The 13,596-nt window shown below is 43.0% G+C and overlaps 1 protein-coding gene across 8 annotated transcripts in view; it reads right to left on the reverse strand.

Moving 5' to 3' along the window:
• abcc3 (ATP-binding cassette, sub-family C (CFTR/MRP), member 3) overlaps window positions 1–13,596 on the reverse strand; it is a 56,941-nt gene that overhangs the window by 22,395 nt on the left and 20,950 nt on the right. For all 8 annotated transcript variants that reach the window (XR_005037916.1, XM_036955668.1, XM_036955670.1 and 5 more), the window contains exons 2-8: window positions 8,165–8,341; window positions 7,731–7,856; window positions 6,013–6,150; window positions 5,211–5,336; window positions 5,059–5,120; window positions 4,672–4,803; window positions 362–601 (exon numbers count right to left, since the gene is read on the reverse strand). Coding sequence is in view for 7 of the 8 variants with exons in the window: in XM_036955668.1 (XP_036811563.1) it covers window positions 362–601; window positions 4,672–4,803; window positions 5,059–5,120; window positions 5,211–5,336; window positions 6,013–6,150; window positions 7,731–7,856; window positions 8,165–8,341 (1,001 nt within the window). In the remaining variant the exon portion in view is untranslated. The remainder of the gene's footprint in view (window positions 1–361; window positions 602–4,671; window positions 4,804–5,058; window positions 5,121–5,210; window positions 5,337–6,012; window positions 6,151–7,730; window positions 7,857–8,164; window positions 8,342–13,596) is intronic.

Raw genomic sequence — 13,596 nt, forward strand, 5'->3', positions numbered from 1 at the left:
CATGTTGGTAAAAATAATATATTACGTCGGAGCTACTTGAGTGTGTAGCTTTTCCTTATAAAATACTGTATTTTAACTCATTAAAAAGGGGCTTTGCTAGCTGCTCAAAGACACACCACAAACAATAACAATATTGTCCTGTCACTCTGTAAAGCTACAAGGAAACAAACACCCCACCCCTATGATGAGTCTGATACAGGAAATACTGCTGCTGTCCTAAATTAGCTTTATATTCTGATCTTTATCTTTACTCAGAACGTTATCTTTATTCAGACCACATTCAGCATGTTCATCTGCATTTGACATATAGACTTGGTAAGGCTTCATAAGGGTATATAATGCTGCGTAGTGCTCTATTTACTTGAGGAGCTGTGGGTTGACGAAGGTGATGAGGTCCTGTAGGAGTTTAAATGCAGATCCGATGAGGAAGTAGGGTCCAAAGGCCTTGATGAGGGAACGGAGGAAGGAGGGCTTTTTGGGGTCTTTTTGTTTGGACAGCAACACCTCCACCTCCTCAGGACTGCTCTCCCCCCCTACATGGTTGGACTCTCCCGCTGGGGTAGGTTTGGAGAAATGAGCCTGGGTGGACTGGTCCACAGCACTGTGGAGAGAAGGGGTAGAAATAGGTTCCAAGTTGAAGAAGCATTCATCACATCCAGTTTCTACCCTTGAACATGAAGTTAACCGATATACTGTATATTTACGCATGATTTTCTCACACAATCGGAATGTGGAGGGGTTGGATTCCAAAAGTCAATGAAACGCAACTCTCCCTCACACCTCTAAACAGGTTTGAGCAATTACAGGCTTAGGTCTCTCTTTCATATCATTTTACTGGTTCTTTTGTTCACTGAAGGAAAACCAGACAGAACTTGGCAGAGAAACTGAAGAGTAGCGAAAGAGCGAGCGAACATGAGAGCAAGCGAGAGCCAAAGAGAACGCTTGGAACAATGACAAGAGGTTAGAGTTCAGCATTCAGCAGACACTCCCAAGCTGGTGTCAAGTGTGTTTGGACAAGATTTATATTGACATTTTGGTCATTTCCCAGACGCTCTTACAGTTAGTGTATTCACCTTAAGGTAGCTACATTCAACAACCACATCTCACAGTTTTCAAAACTTTCCTCAATAAAGCAGCCTTCTGCAAAGTCAGTGCAGGTAAGAAACAACAATTACAACGGTACTGTGGGGCCCATGGCTATGTAGCCTGGAAGATATACACTATACACACACGTTGTATCCGATCTTCAGGTTCTTGGCAATTTCTCACATGGAACAGCCTTCATTTCTCAGAACATGAATAGAAGAAAGGTCTTTATTTCTGGCCATTTTGAGCCTGTAATCGAACCCACAAATGCTGATGCTCCAGATACTCAACTAGTCTAAAGAAGGCCAGTTTTATTGCTTCTTTAATCAGTACAACAGTTTTCAGCTGTGCTAACATAATTGCAAAATGTTTTTCTAATGATCAATTAGCTTTTTAAAATGATAAACTTGGATTAGCTAATACAACGTGCCATTGAAACACAGGAGTGATGGTTGCTGATAATGGGCCTCTGTAGATATTCCATTAAAAATCTGCCATTTCCAGCTACAATAGTCATTTACAACATTAACAATGTCTACCCTGTACTTCTGATCAATTTGATGTTATTTTAATGGACAAAAAATTTGCTTTTCTTTAAAAAACAGGGACATTTCTAGGTGACCCCCAAACCTTTGAACAGTAGAGAGTGTGTGTGTGTATGTGTGTATAATATATATATATATATATATATATATATATATATATATATATATATATATATAAATAAAAATAACTCAGCATCGTTGCTTGCAAGCAAGCATTTTACAACAAACTCTACACCTGTTGTATTTCGCTTTTTTTTTTTACCTTTTATTTTACTAGGCAAGTCAGTTAAGAACAAATTCTCATATTCAATGACGGCCTAGCCCGGCCAAATCCTAACCCGGATGACGCTGGGACAATTGTGCACCGCCCTATGTGGGGTTTTGATTTGGTGTTGAAACCACACAGTGAATATCGGAGATAAAAGCTTTGGGAGAGAAGTTTCACATTCCATTTAGATGGCTTGTGTGTTTAGATTTTAGTTCTGGAGTGCCCTGTACTTTCCAGTTACGGGCCCAACAGAGAATAAACATTTTGCCGTTTCCAGCTACAATAGTCATTTACAACATTAACAATGTCTACACTGTATTTCTGATCAATTTGATGTTATTTAAAAATCGACAATTTAAAAAAAACTTTTCTTTCAAAAACAAGGAAATTACTAGTGACCCCAAACTTTTGAACGGTAGTGTATGTCCAGTTAAATAAGCTGAAGCAGAAAACAGTTTCAGCTAATAGTTTTTTGCTCTCGAAAGCTTGTTTGACAAGTTTAAGCAGAAGTTTTTTTTGTGGCAGCCACCTGCTTTGATAAGTTAAAGCAGACATTTTCAAAGAGAAACTTTATATAAATCCTATCAATTATTAATATCGTAGAATTGGGATGAATTATACAAATTGTTGTCTCTTATCAGAGAAAAAGCAGGTACTCTGTGTTCAAGGCAGAAAGCAGGCTTAATATGGCTATCAGCCAGATTTTCTCTCCACTGCTTTCCAGTCACATTCCATTTTTTTTTTTTTATTCACTGCAGCAGCCTGTTGGAATTCTCTGTAGGATGTAAACACATCGTGTATTATGTAAACACATCAAAACACACAATGTTTCATCTGTGTGTTTTGTAACGATTTCTCGCCAACTCATCTTACTGATCTGTGGTGCTATTTCTGTCGTTGATACTAGCATGTTTGTTTTCCTACTGTGTTTTCCACCCAAGACCAGAGATGCAGAGACACTGACTCAACATATTAAATGCTCAAAAGGTGCTGCACAATCTAGTGGCTACTATGCTAACACAGTTTTTTTTTTTACAGATATGAGCGATACTGGCTGGCGCCACATGAAAAACACACTTTATCTTTCTTACACATACATGCACATGAACAAACACAAGCGTGCACACTCAGATCCCATAAAGACAACTCTCTCCTCCTTCCCAACTCTCTCCTCCTTCCCCCCCCCAGCTCTCCACAGTCCTGGGAAAGATGTGAAAGGGCAAACTACTGTTGACTTAGGCGGTGTCATTTGGCTGTGTAACCTTGGGGCGGCAGGGTAGCCTAGTGGTTAGAGCGTTGGACTAGTAACCGGAAGGTTGCGAGTTCAAGCTGTCGTTCTGCCCCTGAACAGGCAGTTAACCCACTGTTCCCAGGCCGTCATTGAAAATAAGAATTTGTTCTTAACTGACTTGCCTGGTTAAATAAAGGTAAAATAAAAAAAAATAAAAAAACAAGGGAAACCATTCTCTACACAGTCGTACTGCTGGGTCAGGAAAGATTAAAGGAAATGTGGATGCTGGTCTCAAATCTACATTTCTTAGAAATACACACCAAACAAAAATATAAAACGCAACATGTAAAGTGTTGATGAGCTGAAATAAAAAGATCCCCAGAAATGCTTTCGCTAAAATGTTGTAAACAAATTTGTTTACATCTGTGTTAGTGAGCATTTCTCATTTGTCAAGATAATCCATCCACTTGACAGGTGTGGAATATCAAGAAGTTGATTAAACGGCATGATCATTACACAGGTGCACCTTGTGCTGGGGACAATACAAAGCCACTCTAAAAATGTGCAGTTTTAGACCAGCCACCCGAACAGCTGATGACACAGAGGTTGCACAACCGAAGAATTTCTGCACAAACTGTCAGAAACCGTTTCAGGGAAGCGTAACAGACTTCAGTGGGCAAATGCTCACCTTCAATGGCCACTGGCACGCTGGGGAAGTGTGCTCTTTAAAGATGAATCCCGGTTTCAACTGTACCAGGTAGATGGCGTTGTGTAGGCGAGCGGTTTGCTGATGTCAACGTTGTAAACAGAGTGCCCTTTGATGGCGGTGGGGTTATGGTATGGGCAGGTATAAGCTACGGACAACGAACACAACTGTATTCTATCAATGGCAATTTGAATGCACGGTGATACCGTGACAAGATCCTGTTTGTCGTGCCCTTTCTCCACCGCCATCACCGGTTTCAGCATGATAAAGCACGGCCCCATGTTGCAAGGATCTGTACACAATTCCTAGAAGCTGAAAATGTGCCAGTTCTTCCATGGCCTGCATTCCCACCAGACATGTCGCCCATTGAGCATATTTGGGATGCTCTGAATCGACGTGTACGGCAGCGTGTTCCAGTTCCGCCAATATCCATCAGATTCGCAGAGCCATTGAAGAGGACTGGACAACATTCCACAACCAACAGCCTGATAAACTCTACGCCAAGGTGATGTGTCGATCTGCACGAGGCAAATTGTGGTCACACAAGATCCGGACTGGTTTTTTGATCCACGCCCCTACCTTTAAAAAAAAAAAAGGTATCTGTGACCAATAGATGCATATCTGTATTCCCAGTCATGTGAAATCCATAGACGAAAGGCTTAATTGATTTATTTCAATTGACAGATTTCCTTATATGAACTGTAACTCAGTACAAACGTTGAAATCTTTGCATGTTGCATTCATATTTGTGTTCAGTATAATAATAGTTTTTCAGTTTCCTATTCTACCCCCCCACCCTCTTTTGCTCCCTCCCTCCATCTCCATCCCTCCCTACCTGTGAGTCTTGGCCTGCTCCACCTCCCACTCCCGCAGTAGCTTGGGGACGACCACCTCTGAGCTGTCCCTCTTGTTCAGTGACCACAGGTCTTTGGCTTCCAGAGGGTTCTTATAGCCCTTGATGGCCATGCTGGGAAAGAGAGGGACACAACACATTAGTGGAACTTCATGAAGTGCAAGATCCTGGAAAATAATTTATCCGTGTCCAGGAAACCAGGGCACAGAGAGAAGACTTGTTTGCGGTTCCATTGATTATTGATCAAATGTACTGATTACTTGTGGGAATAACATACTTGAACATGAAATAGCTACAAGCCATACAAATGTACAGGATAAGTCAATCCTGCACCAAGGTATAATTGTTGTATGGGGAAAATCATGTTACCTAGTGAACCACCAGAAGGTCATAGTGGAGAGGAAACCAGCAGTTGATTGAGGACAAGGATTCTGAGGAGAAAGAGTAAGAAGAGGTCACTGTCTGTCTGTGTGTCTGGTTGACTCACAGGGTCTGTGTGTCTGTGTGTCTGGTTGACTCACGGGGTCTGTGTCTATGTTGGAGAAAAGTGGAGGTTTCTCATTGAAGCAAGAGAGGATAAGCTCGGCTACGATCAGGCTGAAGTAGAAATAGAATGTGGTGAAACGCAACTTGTCTGAAATCTCACTCTGAAACACAAGAACAGAGAAAGACATTTAGTTATGAAAGCCATTTCTTAGGGAAGCTGACAGACAATGCGCTAACTGTCCTAGTCTCCTAAAATGCTCTCTTACATATCAATGATCAGTCCCCCCAAACCCTGCTGAGCTAAAAACAACTAAGTCATCCAAAATCCTTCCTTTGTCTCCCTGACCACAAGCCATTTTAAATAAAATATATAAAACACAACGAGGGGCTAATTGTTAGGATCAATGGGATTCTAAATAACCAGAGCAGACCACAGGACTGATGTTGGCATGGTTTGACCTGGCTTGGCCCCAGTGTAGCTCTGGCTAGCTGTTAGGGCATTTTATTATGTTAAGAGTATTAGACAGCCCTCAGTAGGATAGGTTAGATAAGACGGCTAAGGCCCTGCAGGTCGCTAGGACAACATACCTACTATTTCTCCTCTCTCTCACTCTCTTCACCCAACCTGGGCCCTGCCTAACCCCCAAAACAACCAACTGTAAGTTCTTTAGCCAGGGAAGGAGAGGGAGGGAAGGAGGAGGAAGAGGGGGATGGTAACCATGTTTTGAGAGAGGGAAAAGAAGGAGAGAGCTGAGGGAGATGGAGACATCTATACATTTTAAACATCTCCTTCACCTCCGCCTATACAGTACACATTAGGGGAAACCCGGATCTCACCTGATATTTGGCCTGTAGAATCTTGGAGCGGAAAGGCACTATGGCACACAGCACTGACAGGAACCAGAATATAAATAGAATCCCTGAAGACTGGACCCCCCTCAACCTCTCAAACTGTATCAGAAACAAAGCTAGCAGCTGAGAAAGAGAGGGAGAAAGGGAGGGTGAGGGAGCGAGGCGTTAAAGTGATCACGATTTAGATAAGCACAGAAACACACAGGGCATGTAAAGGTGAACATGCATCTCAGCTCTACTCTCTCACTCATGCATAGGGCACGAGAGAGAGAAATGTGAGAAGAAAAAACAACAACTTGTGAACCAGCATAGCAACTGCCTGTGAATAACAGCATGTTCACTAGGCTTATTCTACACCTCAGAGCGTGCAACATACTGTAAAGGTTAATGGAATACAATGACAATCTAATCATCTACAAACACAACAATCAGGCTGGTCTCATAGACTAGACGTAACATAGTAAACAAAAATCTGGGACACTCAACTTAGTATATGTTACCTTTGGTATGGTTACATAACAGGGAATGTTACTTAAGGCAAAAACGGTGGTTGGTTGTTATGGATGGATGAGCGTATAACGCGAATGTCTAGCAACCCAAAGGTTGCGTGTTCGAATCTCATCACGGACAACTTTAGCTGATTAGCAAATACTACTTACTTTTTTTATCTACTTTACAACTACTTAGCATTTTAGCTTCCCCTTCCCAATAACCCTTTAACATAACTCCTAACCTTAACCCCAACTTAGCTAATGTTAGCCACCTAGCTAACATTAGCGTTCGCCACCTAGCAACCTAGCTAATGCTAGCTACAACAAATTAGAATGTGTAACATATCATACATTGCAAATTTGTAACATATTGTATTAATTGCAATTCGTAACATGTCATACAAATTGGGAACGTGCTTCCACCCATCCAGTACTACTCGAAACGTGGTCGTCACGGAGGCTGTGCTTCCATCCATCCGGAACATTATACAAAATGGTGCCTGAGGAAGGCACGCAGCATCATCAAGGACCCCACACAACCCAGCCACAAGCTGCTCTCTCCCTTACCGTCTAGCAGACGGTATCAGAGCATGAGGTCTGATACCAAAAGGCTCAGAGACAGTTTCTATCTACAAGCCATCAGAGTTGAACTGGACTGACCACCTGCTCTGATTCTCTTCACCTTAGCACACATTACAACTACTGCTACCAGACTCTTGTTATACTGCTCAAGTTAAACACTTGCTCTCCATCCCCCCTTCCCCCAAACACATGTAAATATTTTACTATAAATTGTGTCTTCCTGTATTACATTTATACTAAAATTGTTAATCTATTCTACTGCCATTCACTTCATGTTCATATTCTTATTTTTAACTATTTCTTATGGTTGTTGCATTGTCGGGAAGGAACCTGGAAGTAAGCATTTCATTGGACAATGTATACCATGCGTATCCTGCACGACTAATAAAACTTACACTTAAATTACTAATTTGAGTGTCCCAGATTTCCGGTTACTATGTTACGTCTACCCCTGAGTTCAGGTTGCAACAATACATACATGATTGATTGACAAGTTATGGATTCAAAACACTGGTCACTAAGCAACAAGACCCCAAAAATAAGATATTTTCAGGAAGTGAGTTGAACACTGTACTGTATGACTGTACTGCATGTTTACAACGCCACGCCCTGTTGGTTGTGTACAAGTACCATCGTCATGCCGACCACCAGTGGAGTGACGAAGTAGATGGGTGGCTTTGAGTCCCCCTGCTGCAGCTCATGGAAGGTGCCAAAAAGATCTGTCCAACACACAATCCACAACACCAACCCAAAGACCTAGAGGAGGAAAGGGGAGGGGCGAGAAAGAGAGAAAGAAATAAACCCAAAACTGAGCAGGAGTAATTTGATCAAAACCCATCTAAACCGTCTGAACCAGCTTGAATGTCTGGTACGTTTCCCAGTACTGGTCATTAGCCTGTCTAATAAACATTCCCACTATTCCCCTATCGTATCGTATGAATCTCAGGCAACAAACAGTATTGCATCGAGAGAGAGACCGAGACAGAGAGACCGAGACAGAGAGACAACTGGACAGACGGCGCATGTCCGCATACAGCAGCCCAGTGCGTGGTGTGGTCCCTCACCGTTTTCACTCTGTTAAGGATGGACATCATGATATAACCCTTGTTGTTCCTCTGGAGGTAGAAGAGGTAGGGAGGGCAAGCAAGCCACAGGTACACACAAGGCAGCCATGACAGCACTGACAGCTGGAAACATTCCGGCAGGTCTGGACTGTCCGTGTGGAGCGTCTGATTGGCTACCTAGAATCAAATAAAGATGGAGACCAATGGGTTGAGACCAATACACTTTAAAATGTCAAATCATCAAACACATATCCAGTGGGGCCTATCTGAAATTGCGCCCTATAGTCCCTGTGCAGTGCTTTACTTTTGGACAGAACCCATGACATCAATATGGCCCGAAGTGGTGTCCTATATAGGCCTAGGGAATAGTGTGTCATTATGAATATACTCAGGTCTAGTGTTTGTTCTCACAGAACACCAGCAGTGTATATAAATTAGTACTGAACATTATCAGTAGTCAAGCCGCTTGCTCCTGTCTGACCCCAGGTCATTTGGGGCCGTCTAGCTGTGTGGAATGTCGCATGACATCAGCTGGCTTAGGGGCCGAGAGAGGGACACGCACAGCATAGGTCGTTGCTGTACTTAGCCTAGTTACGTAGAAGGGACAGCGTTCATACTGTAAACTTCCAATGAAAATGCAGAGGAGAAAACCACAGCTTTGGGGGATGAGTTGAATCACAGACACTAAGAACTGAGTAGTGAAACTCGAGAGAGTGGGAAGCATCTTGTGATACAGAAACAAACTGCACTACTCTCAAACATCATATTTCATAATAATAATAATTACATTTTTAAAGCACATCATTATACAAGAATAATCTCAAAGTGCATTAAAGATCAAATATAAAATGGTTAAAAAAACAAAACAAATACACTGAGTATACAAAATATTAGGAACACCTGCGTCGGAGAGGGCGGCAGACGTTTTACGTGTCCCCAACAGATTGTGTTTTTTGTTTGTTTATTTGCGTTGTTTGTAACTTTTTTTCCCCACTTATTTTGTACATAATGTTGCCGCTACCGTCTGTTATGACCAAAAATAACTTCTGGACATCGGGCCTGCGATTACTCACCATGGACTGGCAGAATCCTTTTTTTCCCCCTTTAATGAGTCTGACGAGCCCGACGTGAACGATATACTGCTTATCGGGAACAGGCCCAGATCCCTGTGATTTGCGTGAAGAGGTGGTGGAGAAAAAGGGGCCAGAGGGCGGGCTGCATTCTGAGAATTCGTATGCGATCGAATAAACCCACACTTCCTTCCATTCTGCTAGCAAACGTGCAATCTTTGGACAATAAAATAGATGACCTACGCGGAAGATTAAACTACCAACGAGACATTCAAAACTGTAATATCTTATGCTTCACGGAGTTGTGGCTGAACGACGACACTGTCAACATACAGCTGGCTGGTTATACACTGCACCGGCAAGACAGAACAGCGGAGTCTGGTAAGACAAGGGGCGGTGGACTATGTATTTTTATAAATAACAGCTGGTGCACGATATCTAAGTCTCAAGCTATTGCTCGCCTGAGATAGAGTATCTCATGATAAAATGTAGACCACACAATCTACCTAGAGAGTTTCAGTATTTTTCATAGCTGTTTTACGTACCACCACAGTCAGAGGCTGGCACTAAGACAGCATTGAATGAGCTGTATTTTGCCATAAGCAAACAAGAAAATGCTCACCCAGAGACGGCGCACCTAGTAGATGGGGACTGTAATGCAGGGAAACTTAAATCCAAATTTCTATCAACATGTTAAATGTGCAACCAGAGAGAAAAAATAAATAAAATAATATAATAAAAATAAAAACTCTGGACCACATTTACTCCACACACAGCTCTCCCTTGCCCTCTATTTGGCAAATATGACCATAATGATATCCTCCTGATTCCTGCTTACAAGCAACAATTAAAGCAGGAAGCACCAGTGACTAGATCAATAAAATAAATGATCAGATGAAGCAGATGCTAAGCTACAGGACTGTTTTGCTAGCACAGACTGGAATATGTTCTGGGATTCCTCCGAAACCATTGAAGTACACATCAGTCATTGGCTTCATCAATAAGTGCATTGATAACATCGTCCCCACAGTGACAGTATGTACATACCCCAACCAGAAGCCATGGATTACAGGCAACATCCGCACTGAGCTAAAGGCTAGAGCTGCCGCTTTCAAGGAGCGGGACTCGGAAGCTTATAAGAAATCCTGCAATGCCAGCTGACGAACCATGAAACAGGCAAAGCATCAATACAGGACTAAAATCTAATCGTACTACGTGGGCTCTGACGCTCGTCAGATGTGGCAGTGCTTGCAAACCATTACAGACTACAAAAGGGAAGCACAGCCGAGAGCTGCCCAGTGACACGAGCCTGCCAGACGAGCTAAACTACTTCTATGCTCGCTTCGAGGCAAATAACACTGAAACATGCATGAGAGCACCAGCTGTTCCGGAAGACTGTGTGATCATGCTCTCTGCAGCCAATGTAAGTAAGACTTTGAAAGGCTGGCCATGGCTTATCCCAGAAACCCTAGACCCACTCAAATTTGCATACCACCCAAACAGATCCACAGATGACGCAAACTCTATTACACGCCACACTGCCCTTTCCCACCTGGACAAAAGGAGCACCTATGTGAGAATGCTATTCATTGACTACAACTCAGCGTTCAACACCATAGTGCTATCAAAGCCCATCAATAAGCTAAGGACCCTGGGACTAAACACTTCCCTCTGCAACTGGATCCTGGACTTCCTAATGGGCCATCCCCAGGTGGTAAGGGTAGGGAACAACACATCCACCATGCTGATCCTCAACACAGGATCAACTCAGTCCCCTCCTGTACTCCTTGTTCACTCATGACTACAAGGCCAGGCACAACTGCAACTTCATCAAGTGGCCGATGACACAACAGTGGTAGGCCTGATCACCGACAATGACGAGACAGCCTATTAGGGAGGAGGTCAGATAACAACCTCTTCCTCAACATGATCAAGACAGGAGATGATTGTGGACTAAAGGAAAAAGAGGACAGAGCACGCCCCCATTCTCATCGACGGGGCTGCAGTGGCTGCAGTGGAGCAGGTTGAGAGCTTCAAGTTCCTTGGTGTCCACATCACCAACAAACTAGAATGGTCCAAGCACACCAAGACAGTCGTGAAGAGGGCATGACAAAACCTATTCCCCCTAAGGAGACTGAAAAGATTTGGCATGGGTCCTCAGATCCTCAAAAGGTTCTACAGCTGCCCCATTGAGACCATCCTGACTGGTTGTATCGCTGCCTGGTATGGCAACTGCTAGGCCTCCGACCGCAAGGCGCTACAGAGGGGAGTGTGTATGGCCCAGTACATCACAGGGGCCAAACTTCCTGCGATCCAGGACCTCTATACCAGGCGGTGTCCGAGGAAGGCCCTAAAAATTGTCAGACTCCAGCCACCAGTCATAGATTGTTCTCTCTGCTACCGCACGGCAAGCAGTACCGGAGCGCAAAGTCTAGGTCCATGAGGCTTATAAACAGCTTCTACCTCCAAGCCATAAGACTCCCGAACATCTAATCAAATGGCTACCCAGACTATTTGCATTGCCTTCCGTTTTACACCACTGCTACTCTCTGTTGTTATCATCTATGCATCGTCACTTTAATAACTCTACCTACATGTACATATTACCTCAACTAACAGGTGCCCCTGCACATTGACTCTGTACCAGTACCCCTCTGTATATAGTCTCGCTATTGTTATTTTACTGCTGCTCTTTAACTACTTGGTACTTTTTTTTTCTTATCCATATTTTTTTTAAACTGCATTGTTGGTTTGGGGCTCGTACGTAAGCATTTCACTGTAAGGTCTACTACACCTGTTGTATTCGGTGCATGTGACTAATACATGTTATTTGATCTTTCCATGACATAGCTTTCACCTGGTCAGTCTGATCCCTTATTGATGTCACTTGTTAAATCCACTTCAGTCAATGTAGATTAAGGTGAGGAGACAGGTTAAAGAATGATTTTTAAACAATGACAATTCAGACATGGATTGTGTATGTGTGCCATTCAGAGGCTGAATGGGCAAGACAAAATATTTAAGTGCCTTAGAATGGGGTATGATAGTAGGTGCCAGGCGCACCGGTCTGTGTCAAGAGTTTGTGTTTATCAAGAAGTTTGTGTTTATCACCACCCAAAGGCCATCCAGCCAACTTGACACAACGGTGGGAAGCATTGGAATCAACATGGACCAGCAACCCTATGGAACGCTTTCAACAGCTTACTGAGTCCATACCCCAATGAATTGAGGCTGTTCGGAGGGGGGAAATGGGGGTGCAACTCATTATTAGGAAGGTGTTCCTAATGTTTGGTATACTCCATTTAGTGTTCCATGTTGTGTATATGCCATTTAGCATATATTTATAGCTTATGGTCATAGTTTTCTCCATTCTGCATCAATAAAGCTAAGTTAAAGGTCCAATGCGCCTCAATATCAAAATAGCTTCTTAGCAAAGAGCCATTTCTCAAGCAAGAATTTGATAGGACTGTCGGAGTGGTCTGAGTAGGAGGGGAGAACTGAAAACTAGCTGTTATTGGCAGAGAGGTTTGGAACTCTTTCTTATTGGTGTATGAACTAATTTACCGCCTGATGTTACCAGGCAGGCCAAAACGCCATCCCACCAAAACAGACTGAAAAGACTGGCTGAAATTACAAACAGCTCTTACACTAAAATGGCATTGTCATTTTAACAATATAATTCCAACCTCATACAGTAGTGTGGAAATATATACAAAACACAGGACCATCTCATTTATGACTGCACTGGAGCTTTCATTTAGCCAGCCAGTGAGACTGGACAGCAAGGCAGGGACTCCTAATGAAGAGAAATGACTGCTAGTTACATTTCTGTTAGGGCATACTTCTTTTAAATCATTTTAGGGCTCAAAAGAGAATATATAATATTCCAGGTTAGCATATGTACAGTACGCAAATAAGGTTATTTCCCAGTAAAGTTACCAGACCCGGTAAGTCATCATAGTCATAAACAGACATTAGCTGTTATAACTCCTAATGACAGCTGCTATGACAGTCTAATGACAGTTAGTGCTATAATGCCTACATGGCACTAACACAACTACAGTGCTACCAGTTTTGTGAGGCCATATAACAATCCCAAAAGCCAGTGAGCGTATCTATGGAAGTATTTACCATGAATAGCTAAAGGATGCAGCCATATCTCAACGGCATGAGAGGAAAGCATATCGTATCAAACGTCATATCGGCAGTGTGGCAGGTAGCCAGTAGTGAATGTGCTTTTAAGGACCGGACCAGGCAGTGGTGGAACAGAGTAGAAGAGGCCCAACCCCAGATACTTGGCTAGATAAACACAGCTGCCCATGTTTCTGCCTGTCGGCACCCATCAGGGGAGTATGTGTGGAC

Source organism: Oncorhynchus mykiss, chromosome 20, assembly GCF_013265735.2.
Source record: "Oncorhynchus mykiss isolate Arlee chromosome 20, USDA_OmykA_1.1, whole genome shotgun sequence".
In the NCBI taxonomy this organism is placed as follows: domain Eukaryota; kingdom Metazoa; phylum Chordata; class Actinopteri; order Salmoniformes; family Salmonidae; genus Oncorhynchus; species Oncorhynchus mykiss.